This window comes from Rhinoraja longicauda, chromosome 25, assembly GCF_053455715.1.
Source record: "Rhinoraja longicauda isolate Sanriku21f chromosome 25, sRhiLon1.1, whole genome shotgun sequence".
In the NCBI taxonomy this organism is placed as follows: domain Eukaryota; kingdom Metazoa; phylum Chordata; class Chondrichthyes; order Rajiformes; family Arhynchobatidae; genus Rhinoraja; species Rhinoraja longicauda.
In genome coordinates, this window is record NC_135977.1 from 28,192,765 (window position 1) to 28,219,390 (window position 26,626).

General features: G+C 41.3%; 1 protein-coding gene across 3 annotated transcripts in view; it reads right to left on the reverse strand.

Annotated features, from left to right (window-relative positions):
- Window positions 1-24,993: 24,993 nt before the first annotated feature.
- The window catches only part of LOC144605721 (T-box transcription factor TBX5-like), a 53,776-nt gene continuing 52,143 nt past the window's right edge, over window positions 24,994-26,626 (reverse strand). For 2 of the 3 annotated variants that reach the window (XM_078421230.1, XM_078421231.1), the window contains exon 9: window positions 24,994-25,800. In XM_078421230.1, coding sequence (XP_078277356.1) covers window positions 25,214-25,800 — 587 coding nt within the window. In that variant the 3' untranslated portion in view covers window positions 24,994-25,213. The remainder of the gene's footprint in view (window positions 25,801-26,626) is intronic. The other variant, XM_078421232.1, reaches the window with a different exon arrangement.

Sequence of the window (26,626 nt, forward strand, 5' to 3'; positions counted from 1 at the left end):
AAACTGCGTTTCTGTGGGGCAATGTTACACCAAAAATACAATGCCAACAGTTTAAAGAGAGAAGACACTTTCTTTATGTGTTTGCCCGAGTGGTGGGGATGGAAAGAGGAATGGAGAAAGATAGCCCTGCTGAGGCAGTCCGTCCAGTATCTTTAAAGTGTGGCTAATAATTTCCCCCTAAACAAAGAAAACAACAAAGAAATTAATTTTAACTGTAAAGTAAACCTCATTGGTGAGAAAACAGAATCCACAGTACACTATGGAATAGTCCAAAACCAAAAAGCTGGAAATACCACATTGTGTAATATAAGCTTGAATTCCATTCAGTTTTCCAATTCATTCCAACTCTCCCCTCTATCTTTGTCCTCCTACACTGTTTCAATGAAACCCATTGCAAGTTCAAAAAACAACACTTTATCTTCTGACTGGGTGCATTGTAGTCTTTAGACAATATTGAGTTCAGGTAGTAAGAAATTCCAGCCATCGTAGCTTACATTTCCTATATTCATAGTTTTCTCTTTCCTTCTATTTTCTACTAGTAATACTAGCGCAACTCATTTGTCTTCTCCTATTTGCAACTCCCTGCTGATGCTCACAAACGCATTCACCATCCTCTTACTCAGGGTTCCATCATCCCTTATGTCATTTTATCTTCTCTGTCTTCAATCCTAACTCAAACTCTACTTTCCTTACCTCCTCCCCATCTCCGCCTTTCTTTGCATCTTCGTTAACTTCTGGAATTTCCCAGTTGTGAAGAAAGATTGGCAGGCTGAAATGTCCACTCTGTTTCTCCCTCCATGGTTACTGCTCGATTTCTGACAACTTCAAACTCATGAAGAAAATTGAAGCAAGTCACCTGATGGATGTTATTATTGATATGTTTTTTCACCAAGCACCTCTGACCACTCAGTTGGCATCAAAGTGCTTCTCAGTTTACACTATGGTCTTATACCCTGATGTGTGACAGTTTATTTATCACAGGATGTGAAACAACTCTTCAATTCTGTCTCACGCCTTCTGCTTTTATCTCTGGCCTTTGTACCAACCATCTGCCTATCAAATCCCCCCTTGTCTGTGTCTATCTATTGCCCGCCATGCATTGTCCTACCTCGACCCTCCACCAGCTTTCTTCTCTCCCCTACAATCAGGGTTGAAGAAGGGTCTTGACCCAAAACGTCACCTACCCATGTTCTAAAGTGCTGCTACCTGACCTGCTGAGTTACTCCAGCATTTTGTGTCCATTTGTGTATTAACCAGCATCTGCAGCTCCTTATTTCTACTACCTGATAGTTATTAACAATGTATTCCCGATCTCCCAACCTACCTCATTGCAACCCTTGCACTTTTTCTATATCTACTTTCTCTGTAGATGTAACATTCAATTCTGCACTCTGTTTCCTTTCTCTTTCTGCACTACCAGTTGTACTTATGTGTGGTGTGATTGTAATCATGTATGGATGATTTTCCCGAATAGCATGCAAAATAAGGTTTTTCACAGTGGCAAAAATAAACCAATACCAATACCAAATGGTAAATATACAAATGCACATAGATCAGCCATGATTGAATGTGGAGTACACTTGATGGGCTGAATGGCTTAATTCTATCTCTTATGATCTTATGATCTTATGTTGTGACACGTGAAAGTTGGCATGTTCCAGGGGCTCTGCAGATAACATTTGAAGAGCAGTCACTTTTATCATTCTTGGCAGTTCAAAAGCCAATGTGCACAAAGCAAAAGTGAACAACATATTTTTTTTATTAATTTGTTTTTCAGATCTGGCTCCCACTGTTAATTCCAATATTTATTGTCAAATCTTAATTGCTATTGAATCAGTGGTGGTGAGTGAGTGTCTTGTTTGTAATGAAAAGACTCCCACATTGCTATTGGGAAGTTGGGCCAAAGGGCCTGTTTCCATGCTGTATGTCTCTAAGAAAATTTTAGAGCTTAGACTAGTGACTAATGAGAGAACAATGATGTTTTCCAAGCCAGAATGCTGTGTGACTTGGAGAGGAATGTGCAGATGATGGTATTCCCAAGTACCTGGAGCCCTGTCTTGGTCATAGTAACTTTTAGTTGAGTTTAGTTGAGTTTAGTTGAGTTTAGTTTAGTTTAGTTTAGTTTAGTTTAGTTTAGTTTAGTTTAGTTTAGTTTAGTTTAGTTTAGTTTAGTTTAGCTTAGTTTAGCTTAGAGATATAACATGGAAACAAGCCCTTCAGACCACCGAGTCTGCCCGGTCCAACAATCCCTGTACACTAACACTATCCTATACATTAGGGACAATTTATATATTTTTACCAAAGACAATTAACCTACAAACTGTACGTCTTTGGAGTGGGAGGAAACCGGAGCTCCTGGAGAAAACCCATACGGTCACGGGACGAACATACAAACTCCACACAGATAGCACCCGTGATCAGGATTGAACCTAGGTCTCTGGTTGGGCAGCAACTCTACCACTGTGCCACCGTGCCACCCTAACTGAAGTGCATTATGTGGGTGGTGCAGACTACTGGTGATGAGGGAATCAATTGTTGGGGCAGCAGATGGATTATGTGTCAAGGGGGTTACTTTGTCCTGAATAGAGTGGAGTTCTGCAGTGTTGTTGGAGCCTCGCCACTCCAGCCAGGTGGGGAATATCCCATCATGCTGCAGATGCTGCATGGCATGCAGGTGGCAGAATAACCCTGGGGTATGGGGAGCTTAGTCATTCCCCACAGGGATCTCAGCCTTGCCCTGGTCTTTCAGTTGTGCCATACTTGTTGAGCTTCTAGTCAAAATTGTCTACAAGTATGTGGATAGCAGCAGACTTGGCAAGGAAAATACTATTGAACTCCAGAGTAGGGTTGTTGGACCTCACTTTAGTTTAGTTTAGAGTTACAGCGCGGAAGCAGGTCATTCGGCCCATCGAGTCTGCACCGACCAGCGATCCTCGCACACTAATGCTATCCTACACGCACTAGGGACAATTTATAATTTGGCTGTGACAATTAACCTACAAACCTGTACGTCTTTGGAGTGTGGGAGGAAACCGGAGATCCCGGAGAAAACCCACACAGTTCACGGGGAGAACGTACAACCTCCGTACAGACAGAACCTTAGTCAGGATCAAACCTGGGTCTCTGGCGCTGTAAGGCAGCAACTCTACCACTGCGCCACCGTGCACCATTCACTTAATGGAAAACGTCCATAACTTGCACTTCCGTGGTGTGAATATTACTTGTCTCTTCTCGGCACAAGCCTGGTTGCTGCCTGGGTCTTTCTACATGCGAGCAGCGACGGTTTTGTTGGTGAAACTGAATGTTGACCATTCAATAGGAACAGGTAGTTGGTGAGCAAGTGCCACGGCAGCATTGTAAACAGTACGTTTGATCATTTTGCTGATGGATCAATTGTACTGACTGGGCAGCCATTGGCAAGATTGGATTTTCTCTTTTTTTAAATAATGCAGCATACCTGAGCAGTTTCCACATTGTTGGGTAACTGCCAGAGCAGAACCCTCCTGGTGCCGTTAAGCAAATGTGCATTTAATTCTGCAATACATTTTTTAAATTTAGTTTTTAGTTTTTAGAGATACAGGTTGGAAACTGACCCTTCGGCCCACCGAGTCTGTGCTGGCTAACCATCACCCCGTACACTAGTTCTATCGCACACACCAGGGACAATTTACCGATGCCAATTAACCTACAAACCTGTACATCATTGGCATGTGGGAAGAAACCGGAGCACCCGGAGAAAACCCACATGGTCACTGGGAGAACTCACAAACTCCATACAGACAGCATCCGTAGCCGGGATCGAACTCAGGACTCTACTGTAAGGCAGCAGCTCTTCCTTTGCACCAATGTGCCGCCCCTAATTACTCAGTACTACACTGAGAAGTTGGCTGGGACTCAAACCCTTTCGCATTTCCAATTCTTTCAGGGCTTTTTTAATTATCTTCTTCTTTCGTATGTCAACTACAACAATCAAAAGTGGCAATTGGTGCGTCAGAGTACCGTAGTTGACGCATTGTTGCAAATTTTGCCAGTTCCGTAGAACTACCCAGGGTGGACGATGAGGACGTAAAACAGCTCCCACCCCTTTTTAATAATATATGGATTAAATCAAATTTCCTGAAGTCTGCATTTGGTGATGAACAGTCCTCAGGAGGAAACCAAGGTCATCAACTCATCATTTCTGGTTAAGCACCATTAGGTCTGCTTCATCCCTGTCTATACCAGTCACAGGCTGGACTCTACTATCATGTAGCCTCTTCTCACTTTACCTCTTTAATTGTCAACCAACTTTTGTGGTTAGATGTGCCAGGACTGCAGACCTTTGAGCAGATTCATCAGTTATGAAATTGCTTCTCTTTGGCCACTGTGTGCTGTTTTTGCTGCCTGCTGAACACATGTAGTCTTGTGTGCCAGCTTCACCTGCTTGACACTTCATGTTTGGGCATGTCTGGGATGCTCCCAGTAATTCATGCACCCCTCCATGAATCAGTGTTCGTTTCTGAGCTTGATAGCAATGGCAGGTTATAAGTTATACGTTATGGATTGTAGTGGTATGCGTTTCTGCTCCTCCTCATAGCCTACAGTTCCTTACAGTTGCCCAGTTTGTGAGTTACCAGATCTGTAATTAAGTTCATCCCAGTGAGCACCATTCTAGTGCCACCACAACACCAAGGAGGGTATGGAGTCAGGACGATACCCAACAAGTTCTGTGTGGTTAGACACAAAAAGCTGGAGTAACTCAGCGGGTCAGACAGAATCTCTGCAGAAAAGGAATAGGTGACGTTTCGGTTTCAGACTGAGTCCTTTTTCCAGAGATGCTGTCTGACCCGCTCAGTTACTCCAGCTTTTTGTTTCTATCTTCAGTTTAAACCGGCATCTGCAGTTGCTTCCGATACAGCCACTGTGTGGTGATCACTTCCACGCTATCATGTGTCACTGTTGGCTTGGTATGGAGGAGGTTTATCCCTCATGTTGGTTTTCTCTTTACCCGATGCAGCCCCAAACTGGCAGTATGCCCTTCACTTTTCAGATACTTGGACAGTGGTGATGTTCCCAAGCCACTCTCAAGCATGGACAAGAAGCTTCCCCCACAGTAACTTTGCTGCCCTTGCGACTTTCATTGCAACATATTGGAACTTACCATGATCAACATAGAGGCATACTGGTTCATCAGTGAAGGGGGGCTTACAGCTGGTAATCAGAGAAAGATGTCCTTCTCCTTGTTTAACCTGACACCAAGGGACTTCACAATGTCTGGATCATTGGTGAACACTCCCAGGACTGCATGCTTCCTCCTGGAGTAACTCAGCGGGTCAGGCAGCATCTCTGGAGGCGGACATTTCAGCTCAGGTCCCTTCTTCACCAACCAGTCTGACCGAAAACGTCACCCATCCTTTTCCTGCTGAGATGCTGCCTGACCTGTTGAGATACTCCAGCACCTTGTGTCTGTCTTTGGTATAAACCAGCATCAGTAGTTCCTTGTTTCTATTGCTTCCTCCTGCAGGTCACAGTATCACGCCGACTGATGAACAGGTCCTGCCAATGGAACAGTACACGCCCAGAGCTTGTGATAGAGCAAGCTGGCACATTTGTGTAGAAGCAAGGATTAAGTGAGGCTAGCTGAGGGAGGCACAGAGGCACAGCTAGTAGAGCTGCTGCCTTACAGCACCAGAGACATGGGTGCTGACTGTGTGGACTCTCCCTGTAGCTCACACCCTCTAGTCCTGGCAACATCCTCGTAATTCTTTTCTGAACCCTTTCAAGCTTGACAATATCTTTCCTATAACATGATGCCCAGAACTTGCAGCTGCTCGGCACAGACTCAATGGGCTGAAGGGCCTGTTTTCACACTGTCTCTAAACTAAACCTGTGCATGCCCTATCTCTGAGCATTTGCTATTCCGACGTATAATTGGCACCAAGTTAATGACTAAAATTCACGCTTCAAAGAATGACTGTAATATTCTTCCATCGGTCACAATGCCTTTCAATAAGCCCTGTATGGGTTGTGTTGTGCATTTTGTAACACAGTTCAGTGAGAGTGTGATGTAATTCTAATGCCCCTTACTTTACACAGCAAAACTGTTTAGTCTACAACCACTCTTATGCATATGTCAACTTATTTTTTATTATAATTTATATCTCAAGGAAAAAGGAAATCACTTGAATGTTGGGAATTAAGTCGCAAAGTTCACCTATCGGCTGCCTACATTGTCCATTGACTGCATTCAATCTTGGCAATCTCTGTCGAACTTCTACAAAAGTTTGTAGGTTATTCACAAAATTGTAATTCTGTCTTCGATCAGCATCACTACAGCGAGCAGTAAAAGTATGAGCCTGGAAATTACTTTCTGTGATATTATTGCACAAATGTTCATCTGGCTGGCACAGTGTTCTTCCATCTGCTTTTTGGCCTGGGAAGCAAACTGCTCTCCAACTTTGAGACTTGCACAAAAGAATTTGTGTAATGTTATTCCATTTCTTTCCTGCCAGGCTGCGGTGTACATAATGTTTGACATTTAATCGAGTGCAAAGAACGCGCTATATTCTAACTGAAAGCAGTAATCTTCCGCAGAATATAGTTATAATATTTCCCTCAATAATTCTCAAATCAAAGACTTGCACTTAAGAGGTTAAATGTTAATGGCTCTAATCTAATTTTGATTTCAAAGTCTCATTTGTGAGGTATAATGTCAGCCTTGCTGCGAGAAACTACTCTGACAGTTTCTGTTTTTACTGGAAAAGTCCACTCTGAAAACTCAATCAGCAAGGTTTCTGAAAGCTTTCTGTCTGAGATCAAAGCAACATTTTCTGGTGAAGATCCGTGAGACTGGGAGCATTTGAGACAGTACTGCTAAGGAAGCTGATCGTGTATCAAAGGCACAGACAGAGATCATCTGCAGGATTTAAACCATCACCTAACGTCTTGCACTTTGCCAACCAACATTGCTTGTTTACTGGATGGCTGAAACACATCGTCACGAGGGACAATGTCAATTTCTCACATGCACAGTTAACCATTATTCCGCAGGGCGTTCAACATGCAGAATTGTGCGCAGGTGTAACTTGGAACAGGTGTAATTTAGAACTGAGATGAGGAAAACCTTTTCAGTCAGAGAGTTGTGAATCTGTGGAATTCTCTGCCTCAGAAGGCAGTGGAGGCCAATTCTCTGAATGCATTCAAGAGAGAGCTGGATAGAGCTCTTAAGGATAGCGGAGTCAGGGGGTATGGGGAGAAGGCAGGAACGGGGTACTGATTGAGAATGATCAGCCATGATCACATTGAATGGTGGTGCTGGCTCGAAGGGCCGAATGGCCTCCTCCTGCACCTATTGTCTATTGTCTATTGGCAATGTTCTGCATACCAGCATTGTCAAATAAACAATGTAATTATATGCACTTGAATCTGCCTTGCATAATATTCACCCAGCATTGTTTACTTTAGTTGAGAGATACAGCATGGAAACAGGCCCTTCGGCCCACCGAGTCCACACTGACCAGCGATCCCCGCACATTAACACTACCCTACCCACCCGAGGGGCAATTTACACTTATACCAAGCCAATTTACCTACAAACCTGTACATCTTTAGAGTGTGGGAGGAAACCGAAGATCTCAGAGAAAACCCAAGCGGTCATGGGGAGAACGTACAAACTCCGCACAGACAAGCACCCGTAGTCGGGATCGAACCCGGGTCTCTGGCGCCACAAGTGCTGTAAGGCAACATCTCTACCGCTGTGCCACCGTGACGCCCAATGTAATACAATAGTTACTGCACCTTGTGAATAATCACTCCTGTTTAGACATGAGGGAAACATAATTTAAAAGACCTATCAAAATACACTCAGGTTAGGTTGAACCGTATGAGAGATTTATGATGCAGCAGAGATTCAGAATAAGCACCCACTTAACTAAATTCTGTTGCAACTAAAATGCTGTAATGAATAACATTCCAAAACATGCACACTCAATGGCAGAAAAATCATTTCCTTGTGTTCAGTATTTACGGGAAGCCTGTGATTTGTGGGATTTCACTATTACCATGGAAACTTCTTGCACAGTTGTACACTTGGACAAGATGAAGTATGGGTACAAGGGAGAGTGTTTCTCCATTTTTTCATTTACTTAAAGGCATTAAAATCTGATTAACCAATCTCTGTAATCAAGAGTAGTGCCTCAGTGCGCAGTCTGCTGAAGTAACGAGGAAAAGTGCTGGAACCAACAGTAGCACACAGCCAATAATAACTCCAAGCCACAATTATTTTTCCACCTGTTTTCATTCAAATTGCCTAGTAAAATTCAGACACCTGTTTTGCCAACTTACCAGAGCGTAATTAAGAGACTGCAGGGGTAATTTAGATATTGGACAAGAAAATAAAAAGCCGCTTTTGATTTAACCCGTTGAATGCAAACAAAAAAACAATATCCAGAGAGATACACAAAGCACATTGCATCTGTTTTCCACAGCAGCTCAAAATTAACATTGCTACCACTGGTCTTCAGATCGCAGATTCGTTCCGATTATGTGGACCTCTTCTTCACATGATATACCTTACGGTTTTGTTCAATGATTAATGAATACAACTTTGATTCAATAAATGTGGGATTTTGTTGGGGGAAACAGAGTATTTCCGAGCTTTCATGCTTCAATGAGAGTTGCAGAAGTACAGTCAAAGGGATGGCTGGACACACTCATTGAGACCAGCTGCAAAGGTGATGCTCCGTGTAGCACCAGTTCAAACAAAGTAATTGCTTTGCAAACAGCAAATACGAAACCATATAAATTTTAAATAAAATGCAGGGACCTTTATTTAATGAGCTTGTAACAGTTGGAGACAATTTCACTTGTTACCTTATTATTAAGCCTCCAAATACTTTAATCACACACACTTGATTAGATAGATTTGCTACGTTTTACAAATCAACTAATTTCCTATACTGTTTAAATGCTCATACAATAAAGGTAGTTTGAAAAGTGATTTTCTCATAGTTTTCCTTTATATTTGAAGTATTTATTTCTATTTATATTTCAGTCATATTAGCTCATGCACCAAGTAACTAACTATTTCCTTGTTCAGTTTAGAGAAACTGCATGGAAAATGGCCCTTTGCCCAACTGAATCCATACTGACCACAGGTCACTCGTTCACACTAGTTCTTTGTTATCCCACTTTTGCACACATGAGTGGCAATTTTACACAAGCCAATTAAACTATAAACCCGCATGACTTTGGCATGTGGGATAAAACTGGAGCATCCAGAGGAAGACGATACAGTCATAGGGAGAACATGCAAACTCCACACGGAGAGCGTCTAAGGACAGGTTTAAACCTGGATCTCTGGTGCTGGTAGGCAGCAGCTCTACGAGATGCACCACTGTCCCGCTGAATTAAAGCGAGGTTTAATAAAAATCACGAAAAAAGCTGAATCACTATCTGCTAGCAATGAAATCAGCCAAAATGTTCCACAGCTGATTGCCAGGCATTAGCTGGTGAACCCCAAGAATTTGTCCATGTCTAAGACCTTCGGAATCAGTGTGATATACATTTATCAGCTGTGACGCAGATGGAAGTTGAACAGAAATTAAGTTTCGCAAAAGGAATAGGCTATATTTTGTTTTCAAACCTTGTTCAATCCTGGGCGGCACAATGATGCAATGGTAGAGTTGCTGCCTTATGGTGCCCTATACCCAGGTTCAATCCTGACTATGGGTGCGAGCTGTAAGGAGTTTGTACTTTCTCTCCGTGACCTGCTTGAGTTTTCTCCGGGTGCTCCGGTTTCCTCCCACACTCCAAAGATGCACAGGTTTGTAGGTTAATTGGCTGGGTAAAATTGTAAAATTTCCCCCTGTGTGTGTCGGGTAGTATTAATGTGCGGGGATCGCTGCTCGGCACCCATTCGGTGGGCCGAAGGGCCTGTTTCCACGCTGTATCTCTAAACTAAACTAAACTAAGAATTAACACCATAGATAATGAAGATAAGTAGTGTATATTTGAGCCCTGACAGAAATCATTTTAAAGTTCTGCAGTCTTTAAAGTAAAGTGACAGATCTGATTAAGCATTCACAGGGTATTATATTTACATTGGCTGCCATTGCATTACTCTATAATTAGCAATGGACACTGTAGGGTTCCTCAGATGACAAGCTCTACAAACGTGCCTGATTATATCTTCCTTTAAAAGATATTAGCTTTTAGGGATATAGGTAATGCCAACATTTATTTGGCCTTGAGAAGGTGGTGTTGAGCCACATTTTTGAACCACTGCATGTATTGAGCGCACTCCCAAAATGCTGCTGGCTAGGGGGTTTTGGGACTTGGATCGGTGATGGTGAAGGAATGGCATCGTCCAAGTCAGGAAGGTTAGTGACTGAAAGGGAACTTGTCATTCCTGGTGGTGGAGGCCATGGAATGGGAGGTTCTGTTGGAGTAGTCATTGTGAATAACTGCAGCCCATGCGTAGAAGATGCACACTGCACCGCCACCGTTCACCAGGGACCTTGGCACTGCCCGGACGACATCTATCGGTGATGTCAAAGACTTGTTATGATTGACTTCCAACGTTCACCTGCATTTTTCTTTGTATGAGGTATGACTTCAACCATTAGAGTACCTTCCCCTTGATGCCCATTGACTTCAGTTTTAGTAGGGCTCCCGAAGCCACTCTTAGTCAAACGTTGTATTGATGCCAAGAGCAGGTATTCGTACCTTGCCTCAGCAATTCAACTGTTTTGTCCATGTTGGAGACAAGGCCATCTTGAGTTATGGTGACGAGTGGTGAAACTGAAAGTGATTGGATTAATCCTGTCTTTATTAAACATACAATACCTCTTTGGTGACCCTCGGACTACCCTTGATCGGACTTTGCTGGCTTTGCCTTGCCCTAAACATTATTCCCTTATCGTGTATCTGTACATTGTAAATGGATCAATTATAATCATGCATTGTCTTTCTGCTGACTGGTTAGCCTGCAACAAAAGCTTTTAACTGTACCTCGGTGACACATGACAATAAACTAAACTGAACTGAAAGTGAAACAGAACACTTTGGGAAGCTTGTCATATTGTCCAAGAAGGAACAGCAGATGCTCGTTTGAACCAAAGATAGACACAAGAAGCTGGAGTAATTCAGTGGGTCAGCAGCATCTCTGGAGAGAAGGAAGAGGTAACATGTTGGGTTTTCATTTTGTCAGGTGAAGGGCAATGTTGCAGCAGTTGTGGAATAGTAGTACAGATAATTCTGAAGCACAAGCCTTAACTACTACAGCCAGGATGTTGCCAGCTCCCAGCGGCGTTGCAACATCTAATGTTCTCAGTTGGTTATTTCTTTGAAAGGAAGTGAAATGAAGACTCTGCTCTGTGATGATGGGGATCTCATGGGCGATGCCAAAATGAATCACCCAAGCACTTCCGACATCACAACAAGTACTAGTCCGTTTCCCGCAGACATAATGATCAAAGGGATCATCTGTGGATGATTTTCAAAAGACAGAAGGCAAATCGTTCTCATCTTTTCCTTGGTGGCCATCTGATCCAATAGATTGCTCACGACACAAAAGATGTAAAAAGGCTTCAGGAGGAAAGCAGAATAAAGGGGCAATAAGTACAACGCGGAAAAATCCAAGTGAATCCATTTGGTAGAAATAAAACAGATATGCTGAGTTTTTTTTCAATGTGGCAAGATTGGAAATGATGAAGGTGTCTGGGTGGCCTTGCGTTTCCAGATGTAGAAGAACGTTTGAAATATCATTGATATTTGTTCTGGGTTTCATTTCTTATTACACTCTTTTCCGATCTATTCTCGCCTTCTATAGCCTTGTAGGTCATAGCCAGGGGCGGCACAGTGGCGCAGGGGCGCAGCAGTAGATTTGCTGCCTTACAGCGCCAGGGACTGAGGTTTGATCCTGACTATTGGTACTGTCTATACGGAGTTTGTACGTTCTCCCATGACCTGCATGGGTGCTCCTGTTTCCTCCCACACTCCAAAGACATACAGGTTGCTAGGTTAATTGGCTTTGATAAAGATTGTAAATTGTCCCTGGTGTGTAGGATAGTGATGGTGTGCAGGGATGGCTGATCAGCACGGGCCCGGTGGGCCGAAGGGCCTGCTTCCACACTGTATCTCTAAACTAAACTAAACTAAACTAAACTAAACTAGTCGGTAGAGTTGCTGCTTTACAGCGAATGCAGCGCCGGAGACTCAGGTTCGATCCTGACTACGGGTGCTGTACTGTAAGGAGTTTGTACGTTCTCCCCGTGACCTGCGTGGGTTTTCTCTGAGATCTTCGGTTTCCTCCCACACTCCAAAGACGTACAGGTATGTAGGTTAATTGACTGGGTAAATGTAAAAATTGTTCCTAAAATTGTCCCTAGTGTGTGTAGGATAGTGTTAATGTGCGGGGATCGCTGGGCGGCGCGGACTTGGTGGGCCGAAAAGGCCTGTTTCCGCGCTGTATCTGAAATATGAAAATATAAAAAATAAACTAAACTAAACTAAACTAAACTAAAGTGTTCAGGTGCACATCTAGGCACCTTTAAAATGAGCCAAAGATTTCTGCCTCTGCTACCCTTTGATGTGGTGACATCAAACCTTGGCCACCCAGCAGATCAAACAAAATCCCTAACCTCCTCTCTAAATTGATAAATTGGTTAACTATTTATCTATATTAGATTTTTGTTCATGCAATGCAAATCCATTTAATTTTGCACCACTGGATATGGTTACTTCCAAGTTTTGTTTTCTTAGGACAAATTTACTAGTTTATTTTTTATATAATTATTCTTGATCTGCGGATAAAGTTCGTGAGCACTTTCTTCTCCAACTATGTTGAATTTCTGACTTCACAAAATCCCAACAACTATTTGGTTTAGTGGTTAGACGTTTCATTTATCTAAGTTCTATTATCTTTTGTTGTGCCCCATTTCATGCTATTTGGTTTCAGTATTTCCTGTATTATAATAAGAATTACACTGAGAAGTTAGATACATTTAGGAAGTATTTCATTGGGAGTCGTGCATGCTGGAATACCTTGAGATTAGGAAAGGTGTTGTAGAAGTGCAAGTTCCTCGTATTAAAATTAAAACAAGTGTATCACATTTAAGTTTTAGTGTTAACTATAAAAAAACATTAATTGCATCGAAGAACATGCTGTTGCATATAACGGTTGGCTTATAATGTTTCAATAATAGAAAAGTAATGAAAAGTGAATGGAGCCAAAGATAGCAAGAATATTTTGAAACAAAGTGTGTTTTATTCAGTTCCTGCATGTTTTACATTCTGGCAGGGTCAGATGGACTGGGAATGAAGAAGTCCATCGCAAAGTAAATACATTGGCTTGATTTTGTGAGGCAATGTTGGCAGATCTGCCATGAACTACTGATCATTTCACCTCATAGTTGCCTCCAAGGTCTGGATTTGCCAGGTCAGAAACAATTATGGTACAGACTCAACTCCATGCCAGTTTCATGTGCATGCATACAAAACGCAGCATTTGTAAACTTGCTGCCAGCTCTTCTCAACCCTTTGCCCAACTTGGACTCTCTCCAGAGTCTGAAGGCAAAACACTTTACTGAATATACAGTATGCTGAAGAAGACATCAATAACTGTGCCAGAGTGAAATTGTGGCAAGATAAGTATTATGATATTTATTCATGTTTTTGAATTGATAGACCCCAGTAGCACATTTTAAGAGTTTTTGTTCATATTTTTCTTTACAACTTTTTAGGTTTATTTTTTCTCTAACTGAGTTTTAATCATTTTAACACATTTTTGAATATTCCTGCATATTAGGGTCATTTGTGATGTACAAAATGTATGCACCATTGAGTGTAGAGGTTGGGAGGTCACGTTACATTTGTAAGATGTTGGTGAGGCCACATTTAGAGCATTGTGTTCAGTTTTGGTCACTAGGATATAGGAAAGATGTTGTCAAGCTTGAAAGGGCTGAGAGAGGATTTACCAGGATGTTGCCAGGACTCGAGGGACTGAGCTATAGGGAGAGGCTGAGCAGGCTAGGGCTTTATTCCTTGGAGAGCAGAAGGATGAGGGGTAACCTTGTAGAGGTGTATAAAATCTTGGGAGGAATAGATCAAGTAAACACACAGAGTCTTTCGCCCAGAGTTGGGAAATCAAGAAACGGAGGACATTGGTTTAAGGTGAAGGGGAAATGATTTAATAGGAATCTGAGGGGTAACATTTTTACACAAATGGTGGTGGGTGTATGTAAATTAGCTGCCAGGGGAGATAGTTGAGGCAGGTATTATCGCAAAGTTTAAGAAACACTTAGGTACATGGATAGTATTTATTCACAAAATGCTGGAGTAACTCAGCAGGTCAGGCAGCATCTCAGGAGAGAAGGAGTGGGTGACGTTTCGGGTCGAGACCCTTCTTCAGACTGATGTCAGGGGGGTGGGACAAAGGAAGGATATAGGTGGAGACAGGAAGACAGAGGGAGATCTGGGAAGGGGGAGGGGAAGAGAGGGACAGAGGAACTATCTAAAGTTGGAGAAGTCAATGTTCATACCGCTGGGCTGCAAGCTGCCCAGGTGAAATATGAGGTGCTGTTCTTCCAATTTCCGGTGGGCCTCACTATGGCACTGGAGGAGGCCCATGACACAAAAAGATCAGACTAGGAGTGGGAGGGGGAGTTGAAGTGGTCAGCCACTGGGAGATCAGGTTGGTTAAGGTGGACTGAGCGAAGGTGTTGAGCGAAGGTTTAGTGGGATAATGGCCAAAAGCAGGCAGGTGGCACTAGTGTAGATGGGGCATGTGTGTCTGTATGACTAGGACTCTGAATCTAAATATTTTTATGAACTAAGTCAGAGACATAGGTGTTACAGGTTTCCCCAAATGTTTCATCAATGTGCCATTAAAGCATCTGCCAGCATCTTGCACTCCATTCCTAAATAACTGTGTTTTGTGCATACAGTATGATTCCCACACAGCTATATTGTAATGCGGCAATTCTGAGCCAAGAAATTAATTTCAAGTTAGGAAAAAGTAAGTAGTTGTCCCAAACATTTAAAAACATCTCAAATAAATGTGCAAAAGTGATGAATTCATAATTTTAAAAAAACAGGTGTTTACAAAGTCATAGAATGAACAATCCTAGCAATCATATCCAACACAACACAATAGTTCTGTTATTTAGCACAGTTCACTGTAAACAAGTAGAAACAAGTAAACTGCACATGTTGGTTTACAAAAATAAAAGACACAAAGACCTGGAGTAACTCAACAGGTCAGGCAGAATCTCTGAAGAACATAGATAGGTGACGTTTCTGGTTGGGACTGAAGTGTCTGCAGAAGGGTCCTGACCTGACAGGTCACCTACCCATGTTCTCCAGAGATGCGCCCTGACCCGCCTAGTTACTCCAGCATTTTGTGTCTTACAAGGTTTGTTTTTAAATACAAGATTACTGCAAGCATGAAATGGTAAACCTTATCAATTTAGATCTAATTAATACCACTGGACTTAATTAGTATAATGGATTAGCAGATATACATAAAATTATCCATTGATGGTCAATATTCAGTTATATCCTCTTCATCAGCAATGTATCTGAAACACTATTTGGTTTCTATTCTATAAAATTATGAAACAGGAAGGGTCGCAGTTGTAAATAATAGATTTTTAATCTGTGCTTAAATCAAACTAGTCCTTCAAAGAATGAAATATGGAAGGCATTCTTTGTCTGATCATGCCGCCCAAAGTGCTAATGTTGAACCCTTCTACATATCTCTGCTAACCGGTTACTCTTCAGGTCAACAAGAGCATTTTGAAAAAAGCATATCTGATTAGAATCAATTGTCCACTAGGGGTTGCAACCCTATTGAATATGCAGCTGAACTAATTTGTTCCTTTCACTTCTTGGGTGCTTTGCTTCCTGCACAGATTTGGCTAATCACTTTTTATCTTCTGACATTCAATATCTCATCAACTCTGGAGTTAAAGATTTCTTTCCGTTCACCAAAGAGGCCCCCATTTGGAATGCAATAAAATATTTAGTTGGGCCAACAAAGAAGCAGACATTGTCTTTTAATTGGCCAAATACATAATAGCCCAGATATAATTTATGTTCGTATTAGCGGCCTTTCCAAGATTCTACTGTCATTAAAATTCCTTTTAAATTCTTTTGTTCTTTTTGCGGGTTCTGTTGGCTCATGTCATGAAAAACAATATACCCAAATAGGGTCATAAATCCAGGTCCTTTTAATGTTAAAGTGGGTCACCAAAGTCACAGAATCGCAGGGCTGTACAGAACAGAAGGAGGTCCTTTGCCCCAACTCCTCCATCTCGACCATAATGCCTATCCATGCTAATCCCATTAGCCTGCATTAGTCCCATATCCCACCACTTCTTCCCCATCCAAGTACCTGTCAAAATGGCTTTTAACGGCTTTAAAATGTCTCAGTTTGACTTGGAACCCTGCCTGTCTTGGAAAAATACCTCGTTTCTACTGCTCTTCTCCCCTGTTGGTCCTGGATCAGGCCAGGAATTTAGCCTGAGGGCAGATTGTGAAAAACACATTACTGTATTGCACCAAAGCAATAAGGCAGCTAAGAGGAACATTTATTTTTCTCTTGGGATTGTGTGATTTTAGTTTGAGTGTGATTATTGTTGGTCTCAGATTCTGATATTGTGATATTTGTTTTTAAGGAACACTTCACTCCTCGTGTTTAAGGTATTGGAGGTGCAGAGCGATGTTGCAGATAGTGTTGCAGTTTCAACAACCCTACTTCAAACCCTTACCTTCAGTGTTGTGTAGGAAGGAACTGCAGATGCCGGTTTACACCGAAGATAGACACAAAATACTGGTGCAACTCAACAGGACAGGCAGCATCTCTGGAGAGGAATGGGTGACGTTCCGGGTCGAGACCCTTCTTCAGCCCATCAGTGTTGTTTCTCTAGAATACACACATTCTGCTTGTGATCATGAGGACTTCTTCCAGGTACTCCCATTTCCTCCTACATCAGAAAGATAGGCTAGTTGGCAAATTAATTGGCTGCTCTAAACTACCCCCGATATAGTTGGGTGGCAGGAGAGAATGTTGTTAGGCTGATGAGGGAGTGAGGATTGCAAGGAATCTTCTTACAGGGGTAGCGAGAAGATTACTCTGATACCTGGCATTTACTTATTTGGTTGAATTGCCTTCTTCCATGCTTCCTTGTAAGAATTCATAAATACAATATGAACGAAATCTTAAAAAGCATTAAACAACGCCAAGCTAATAAAAGAAGGGAACTTGCAAATGATTTCAGAATATTGCCTTTCTTGTTATTCTTGGTAGTGGTGAACATACTGTGGACATACTGTGTAGGAATGATCTGCAGATGCTGATTTATACCGAAGATAGACACAAAATGCTGGAGGAACTCAGCGGGTCAGGCAGCATCTCCGGAGAAAAGGAATAGGTGACATTCCAGGTAAGAACCCTTCCTCAGACTGAAAGATAGGGAAGGCCAGAACAAAACAGGGCCGGCAACAGGTGAGCTCAAGAAGGGTGGAGTCCATAATGGCACAATGTTGGCTGGGGAGGATGTGCTAATGACAGGGATGCGAGGATGCGGACCATGGAACTAGTAGGACAACTAGGGTGGGGGAAGGGGCAGTGGGGAAAGTAATGCAGAGGTATCTTGAAATTAGAGAGATCAATGTCATGCAGCTTCTCAAGCGAAATATGAGGTGCTGTTCCTCCAAATTGTATGTGTCCTCACTCTGACCGTGGAGGAGGGCCAGGACAGAGAGGTCAGTGTGGGAATGGGAAGGGGAGTTAAACTGTTTGTCAACCAGGAGGTACTACTTGGTGACATACTTCTTGTCAAAGTATTTCTGATGATTTATCATCTCGATTCCTTTGGTTCATCTATAATGCCATCGCAATGTTAAGAGGTGATGCCTAATTTGGTGGTGGTGTCAATTAAACAAATTATTTTATCGTGGGCTTGCTTGAGTTGCAGGTTTATTGTTTGTCTGCAGTGAATGCGAGAGCCAATCTGTATGAAATTGCCCTTCAATTCCCATGCAGTTGGAATTCTCTGCCTCAGAAGGCAGTGGAGGCCAATTCTCTGAACGCATTCAAGAGAGAGCTGGATAGAGCTCTTAAGGATAGCGGAGTCAGGGGGTATGGGGAGAAGGCAGGAACGGGGTACTGATTGAGAATGATCAGCCATGATCGCATTGAATGGCAGTGCTGGCTCGAAGGGCTGAATGGCCTCCTCCTGCACCTATTGTCTATTGTCTATTGTCTATTGTCTAAATTGCCCTTCAATTCCCATGCAGTTGGAATTCTCTGCCTCAGAAGGCAGTGGAGGCCAATTCTCTGATTGAGAGTGATCAGCCATGATCACATTGAATGGCAGTGCTGGCTCGAAGGGCCGAATGGCCTCCTCCTGCACCTATTGTCTATTGAAACATGACTTGTCACCATGTGTATAATACACCATGTTCTGGAGCTATCTCTGGATGAGTTTAGCAGATTCTTCTTTCAATTAGGTACTCTGAAAAGCTAAAAAAACAAGCTCAGGAATCTACAATCCAAAAATCACTGACACGGATAATGGTAAATAAAAGAGAAAATGCAGAAAATACACAACAGTTCAAACAACTTTTGTGGAGAAAGAATTGACTTTTCAGGCCAATACCTTTTTGTGGCAGGTCATAAATCTGATATGCTAACTCAACTCCACAGATGCTGCCTCAGTTGCTGAGTGTTTGCAGCATTTACTGAGTGATCCCAAGGAACACCATGTGTAGGAAAATAACTGCAGATGCTGGTACAAATCGAAGGTATCACAAAATGCTGCCTGACCTGCTGAGTTACTCCGGCATTTTGTGATACCTTCAAGGAACGCCATCTTATCTACGATAGACACAAAATACCGAACAGCGGGACTGCAGCATCTCTGGAGGGTAGGAATGAAGAGATGCTGCCTGTCCCGCTGAGTTACTCCAGCATTTTGTGTCTATCTTTGGTGTAAGCCATCATCCACAGTTCCTTCCTACGCGTCTCAGCTAATACTTTGAGTCTTCAAACTTTCAGATGCTTAGTATAGTTTAGTTACAGCGTGGAAACAGGGTCCCATGGCCCACCGAGTCCATGCCGACCAGCGATCATCCGTACAGTAGTTCTATCCTACACACTAGCGACAATTTACAGAAGCCAATTAACCTATAAACCTCCACGTCTTTGGAGTGTGAGAGAAAACCGGAGCACCCGGAGAAAACCCACGCAGTCACAGGGAGAATGTACAAACTCCATTACGACAGCACCTGTAGTCAGGATCGAACCCAGGACTCTGGCGCTGCAAGGCAGCAACTCTACCACTGCGCCCCTGTGCCACTGCTGAATGTTTGTAGAAATCTTTGTTTTTTTAGTATTTCCTGTAGTCAAGAAATGGCCCTTTTGTATAAAGAGCAATATTGTCGAATAGAAAGGTACAAGTGTGTGAAAGGAAACATTATTTCAATCGTGTGCCTTATTTTATGGACATTTTCTGTAAAATCATGGGATACAGGTAAATGTGATTTGCATTTGCTGAGTTACATAAAAGACATTTAGCATTGGCTAAACGTTAAAGGTAATAAAAGATAATAAAATCAAAACACTTGAATACTCTTCATTTAGTCTTACGGTTCCTGAACATTCATGATCCAACAACTGAATAAAGGGTCACCTATTCCTTTTCTCCAGAGATGCTGTCTGACCTGCTGAGCTACTCCAGCTTTTTGCATCTATAACGGGTCACAGAGTTTTTCTCTGTTTTCAAGATCAGATATGGAAAAGCTTGCAAAATATTCACTTCCATTTGTAACTTCTCAGTAAATGAAGGGTCCATGTCTGCCTATATTTGGACCTAGAATACATGCAGGTGTGGGCTGATAGGTTGAAAGAATATTTGTACCACAGAGTTTCCAGACAGTGATCATCTCCAGAGTCTAACCACCTGCACTTAATATTCAATACAGTTCATGCCACTGACATACAACACCCACCACCCCACCCACCCCCCTGCCCAACTGACACCACACGCCTCCTCTGCCAATCCCTCTATCAATATCTTGAAAGATATCATTGATCAGAAAGTGCACACTAGCCACATAACTATTAGGTTAGAGGCTGGAAATTCTATCGCAATTGTCTCATCTCCTCAGATTACCTGCAAGGCATGTCTGTGTTTTTATATTCTCCACACGTCTGGATGAATTAAAATCCAGTAGCAGTAAACAAAACAGGACTAAGCAGCCTGCTTCATTGGCATCTGTATTTTTTGTAAAGCCATGATAAACGTTTTGTTAAGATGTATATAGTTTATTAGTGAATATGGAGTTAGGTATTGTCCAATAGCATAAGTGTGTACAAGCAGTTTAGATACTACTTTGGCACTGGCTGGCATTCTTGGTCGAGCATTTATCCTGGTGTTATAGGACAAGTACTTTGTGTTTTAACAGTAATAATCATTTCTAATCATTTCTCCTCTCTCAGAGCATTGCAACTGCAATGCATGCAGTCCGCAAAACATACTGCTTTTATTTAACTAGGGTACTCCGACAGTGCACCCAAAAGTCTGCCAACAAGAAGGACAAGAACAGTAAGCACACAGAAATATCACCAAGTGCAGGTTCCCCTCAAAGTAGCATGCCCTCCTAACCTGCACGTAAATCACCTTTCCGCGAAATCATCTGAATCCTGCAACTTCCTATCCAACACCATTGCAAGGGAAGTCCACCAGACGGACTGCAGCAACTCAAGAAGATGGTTCAGCAGCATCTCCTCAGACCCTGTTGGCTTTGCCAGTGATGCCCACTGCCCAGCAAATGAATGGAGAACCTGGCTCAAAGTCAAAATCATGGGCTCAGCAATAGAGTATGTAACCGGGTTAAAGTACATGACAGGGAGTATGTTACTCGTTTTTATTTACTGTCCAACAAAGCAATTAGCTATGTCAAGAGTCAAGAGTGTTTTATTGTCATATGTCCCAGATAGAATTTCTGAATTCCCCAATTACCTGTAATTAGTTAGTTACCCTATATTTTATTTATATTTGGTTTGGGATTCAGCATAACTACAGAAAAAGCACAGTGCGAAGAAATGTGCCCATTTATATCATTTGAATCGCAATGCACTGATGTGAACATTCTTGGTCCTCACTGTGGAGTTTTTTCAAAAGAATATATAGTTGTTTTTCTTACAACAAACTCACATTTCCAAGAGTAAATTCATCACAGTTTCATATTTCAAAAATGTCCAAAATGTTGTACCCTTTAAAGGTTCAAGTGACTAACTGCTCCCTGGCTTGCAACAATATTTGTATAAAATTCCAGAAGAACTCTTTGGTAAACTGTACCTATCACGTCTGTGTTCTTTATGTCTAATGTACATTAGTCCATGTATGTACATTTTGCTATGGGCTTTATTAGAACTTACTGGAAACACACACCCTATAGAGTCACTCTGTTAGATTTTTTAAACACAGGAGAAGTCAATAATCTTTCACTTGAGCCTCTGCATACAAGTGAAATCAACCTTATTGCTCACAAGTAGCAGAGCACTCCTTGCCAGATGGCAAGGAGCTGTGAAGAATAAACCTTGTCGTTTTCTTGTCATTCAATACGTGTGAAATCCATGAGCAATCAATTCTTTGCCAAAGACTTACTGAAGTAAAAGGATGCAGAGCTTAACTTTTTCCATTTTAGGTAAAGCAGAGAGGTCGTTCAAGGTGGTCGACATAGGAGCACAGGGACTTACTGAGTGAAATTGGAAGCCAAAACCATTTTTAAATAGAGTCTTTTAAACACACTTTGCAGGAACAGGAAAACACAGTTTACACATAGAATCATAGAGTCATACAACATGGAAGCAGGCCCTGTGGCTCAACTCATCCATGTCGACCAAAATGCCTCATCTCAGCAAGTCCTATTTACCTGCAAATGGTCCATATCCCTCTAAACCTTTCCTATCCATATATCTGTCCGTGTCTTAAATGCTGTTATAGTATCTCCTTTGGTATCCCGTTCCATATACCCACCACCCTCTGTGTGAAAAGACGCCGTAGGTTCCTATTAAATCTTGCCCCTTTCATTTTAAACATGTCCTCTGGTTTTTGATTCCCTACCCATGGGAAAAGACTGCACATTCACCTTATCTATTACCCTCATGATTTTATACACCTGTATAAAATCACCTCTCATCCTCCTGCGCTCCAAGGAACATGTTTTGTCTTTAGTTTTGTGCAATTACTACATTTTGTAAATCAGTCATAACCTATATTTTTATTGTTGATTGATTGCCAAGGCTCAAAGATTCAAATGCTGGAAAATTCAAATCCACTTTTTTGAGCACAACTTGTACCCTTGAGGCAAAAGATTGTGGTTGGCACAATTAAATGATTAAATTGCTCCTTTCGTACAAGCCCAGAGTGCTTTACCAACATTATATAAAAATAACATGAACCACAGTTTTGCTTGCAGTTTCAAACTTTGCCAACAATTAGAAATGAATCCTTTACTGCACGGTTCTTTCTATAATTTAGGAAGAATTATCACCTTTAATTAAAGTGGAAATTACACATAAAAGTAAATTAACTGTAAAATAATAAGTTCTTAAGAATTAACTATTTTGATCGAAACTGGATGATGTAATATCATACAATGGCAATTTAAATGTAAAAATAAAATTCCTTCAGTTTAGTGTGCACAAAAGATGATTCTGTCGTTGAAAAAACACACAAAGTGCTGGAGTAACTCAGCGGACCAGACAGCATCTCTAGAGGGCATGAGTAGATGATGTTTCAGTTAGGGACTCTTCTTCAGAACTTTTGACCCACTCAAACTTTTGACCCACAAAGTTACTCCAGCACTTTGTGTTTTCTTTGTAAACCAGCATCTGCAGTTTCCTGTGTCTCTGACTTCATCATACCTGACCCAGATGTCACATACATATTATTTGAGTCACTGATTGTTTTTAAAGGACCACTGTTATAATTTATAAGAAAGCTTATTTATTTACTGCATGATATTTCCCATGGCCATGTTTACCATTGCAAAATACAGTTCAAAACTAATTACAACCTAAAGGGTAAAATCTGTGTAAGTGCCCTTCACGGAGAACAATTGCATTACACAAGCCAACACACTAGCCAATGCCACACATTGAATACATTAATATAAATACATAATGTTCAGTATTGAATTATGTTTAGTGCATTGCAGCAGAGTTGCAATGCTAATGATTGCTTAAAACAAAAATGTAAGGACCATGAATAGAGAGGTATTTTTAATGTAAAATATCGCCTTTTAACTGCAAAACATTTAGTTATTATTGAGTGTGCTGCAATCTGAACCCACAAACACAAAGGCAGATGGTCAAACCTGTGTGTGTTAACTGCCTTTAATGTAATGGAAGTGATCTTACTATATTTTCTTTACATGTTTGCAGTCGTGTGCTTCAGTCTTTACAATATGTTACAGGCGTGAGTATTTGACTACCATTCTATGGCAAATCCCTATTTTCTTGGATAGAGATTCATAACATGATGCCAGAGAAAAAGGTAAGTTACTCAGAGATAGTATTTGAAGTTATTTCATTTCAGTATATACATTGTGTTTTATTTACAATGAAGCATTATTGACTCATCTCTTTTATACACCAAAGAACTTTTAAGCACATTTCTTCAAACAACTTTTTTCTAACAATATATCATTCTTAATACTCCAAAACAAGCACTTTTAGGATTGTCCAACAATAAATACTATTGACCAGAAAGATACTAATAATTATTGCAAGCAAGTTCTGCACTTTTTTCATGTTGAATAAAGAGCTACTTATTGCTTGATACATAATTTAAGAATATTATTCTTTGCCTTATGATGTAAACACCTGTATTGCTCAAAACTGGGGACAATTAGAAGTTGATGTTGACTATCACAAGATCAAAATATAATACATATATAGCTGTAAATGGGTATCTGTATAAAATATTTACTATAAGTGAAACAAAGAATACCTATGTTCTCTGAATTATTTACATCCACTATTTTTTTCATGTACATATGTTGAATTGTCCCATTGTTATATATCTGGAAATAGTGCATTTTCCCCTATATTTTCCAATTTTTTCAATGAATCAAAGCAATTCACACTAAATTGCTTCTGAAGAAGGTATAGACTGAACCATAAAGTGTCTACTTGCCATCATTCAAGTTTTGGAAACTTCAATGAACATTTTATTGAACTTAGGAATTGACTTGTACTCTTGGTCATCATCCTACGAATGGGACAGATGAGATTTCTGAGGTGGAGGGTTAGGGAACAATATAAATTCTGGGGATATTTCTCAATATTCATAAAATCCATTTTTGTGAAACAAGTTTTGTGTTTAGTAATGGCCCTGATTTTACCTTGAATAAAAATGTACTTCAGTGAATGGTAATCATGTGTTATTCCTTGCTTATGCTTTCAGCTACTCAGTAACTACTTATTTTACAATGCCAACCAATGTGATTTCCCTTTCTCTCCCTCTCCTTCCACGCAAGCAATATCTGTTTAGGTTGTCTCCATTAGTATTTATTTTGGAAATATTAAAGCTAATTCTGGGCTACAATGTTTCACTTGCTACCTAAAAGGTGTATTTTATTAATCAATAGACCTGACTTGCTTGTTTCATTCCACTGCAAACTCTTCTAGTAATATTTTGAAATAATGATGCAAACAAAATTATAATTGCCTGGAGCAACAGAAATAAGGATCTCCTCCTTCCAATGACTCATGTAAGCATGTAGGTGTCCCATATTGCTCATGACACCCCACCATATTTCCTCATCTGTACCATATGAGATCATGGCAGCAATTAGTTCAAGGGGACTCTTTCTAGGATTTGTACAATGTCGCTAATGATTCTTCCATTTGATAATTACACAACTTTTTGACAAATTTTACAAATGAAACATTAACTATACATTGCAGAGAAACATCCACCAGATGGAACCCTTCACTTTTGTTTTTGGTGAATGACTTATTTAAATATCATTCAAATAAATAGAGTAGGAAGAAGGGAGGGGAAGAATGTCTCAATGATATGTCATTGTATAAAATGTCCTTTGAAAATTACAGCCATTTATGATTGATTTTCCAAAGAAAAGTATTGCTAGAAAACTGTGTTCAGTTTCATCAAATGCAAACATTCAGGTATGTCAGATCAATTAAGGGATCTTTGAATTAGCTGTTTTCAGTCCATTCTGGCACCATGCCAACTCCATGAACTGAGTGGTACTGATGTGGTGAAAGGGTTCTTGACATGCCATGTGGATACAAGTAGTCAGAAGGTTGAAGATTGTTTGCAGACTGAATGGCAGCTTGAGGAGCACACGGCCTGACTATGGGCTGGTGAGAAACTGAGGTCTGATGCTGAAACATGTGGGTATCCCCTATCTGTGGAGACCTGTGGTTGGCGACGCCACTGATGCGAGGCATTAATGGGCTCGATGTGAAATGCGCTGAGAAGTGTTGGTAGGGTATTCGGTCCATGGGCTGCATGGCAGTCACTGTGCAGCTGCTGTACGAAGGAACAGTGGCCCAAGTGTTACAACTTATCTCGTCAAGGCTGGAGCCAGGGTCCGTTCCCGATGTAGACCCAGCATACATGCACGCCTGCCGTTGTGCTGAGTCAGTCCGATAAGACGGAGCAAGATTTTGCTGTTGGGAGTAACTTGGGGACCTATAGAAAGGGTCATCTTCTTGAGGTGGGCTTTCCATATATGACTTCTTGAATGGATGCTCGGTTGAGTTGCAGTCTTCTTCTACTGCTTATGGAAATAAATCAGAATGGAATCAAACTTCAGTTAATGAGCAATCTATGTATGAAAAAGTACAGATATCATTTAATTATTAAAGACTTTGCTTTTGTCAGTAAATTTTATGAAAATGATCTTATAAACAGCATAGTCCTTCTGCAGTTGTACAGGGCCCTAGTGAGACCGCACCTGGAGTGCTGTGTGCAGTTTTGGTCTCCAAATTTGAGGAAGGATATTCTTGCTATTGAGGGCGTGCAGCGTAGGTTTACTAGGTTAATTCCCGGAATGGCGGGACTGCCGTATGTTGAAAGACTGGATCGACTAGGCTTGCATACACTGGAATTTAGAAGGATGAGAGGAGATCTTATCGAAACATATAAGATTATTAAGGGGTTGGACACGTTAGAGGCAGGAAACATGTTCCCAATGTTGGGGGAGTCCAGAGCAAGGGCCCACAGTTTAAGAATAAGGGGTAGGCCATTTAGAACTGAGATGAGGAAAAACCTTTTCAGTAAGAGAGTTGTAAATCTGTGGAATTCTCTGCCTCAGAAGGCAGTGGAGGCCAATTCTCTGAATGCATTCAAGAGAGAGCTAGATAGAGCTCTTAAGGATAGCGGAGTCAGGGGGTATGGGGAGAAAGCAGGAACGGGGTACTGATTGAGAATGATCAGCCATGATCACATTGAATGGCCGAATGGCCTCCTCCTGCACCTATTGTCTATTGTCTATTGTCTATAGTCGTAATGTTGAAGATAGACACAATATGCTGGAGTAACTCAACGAGTCAGGCAGCATCTCGGGAGAGAAGGAATGAGTGACGTAACATGTCTGAAGAAGG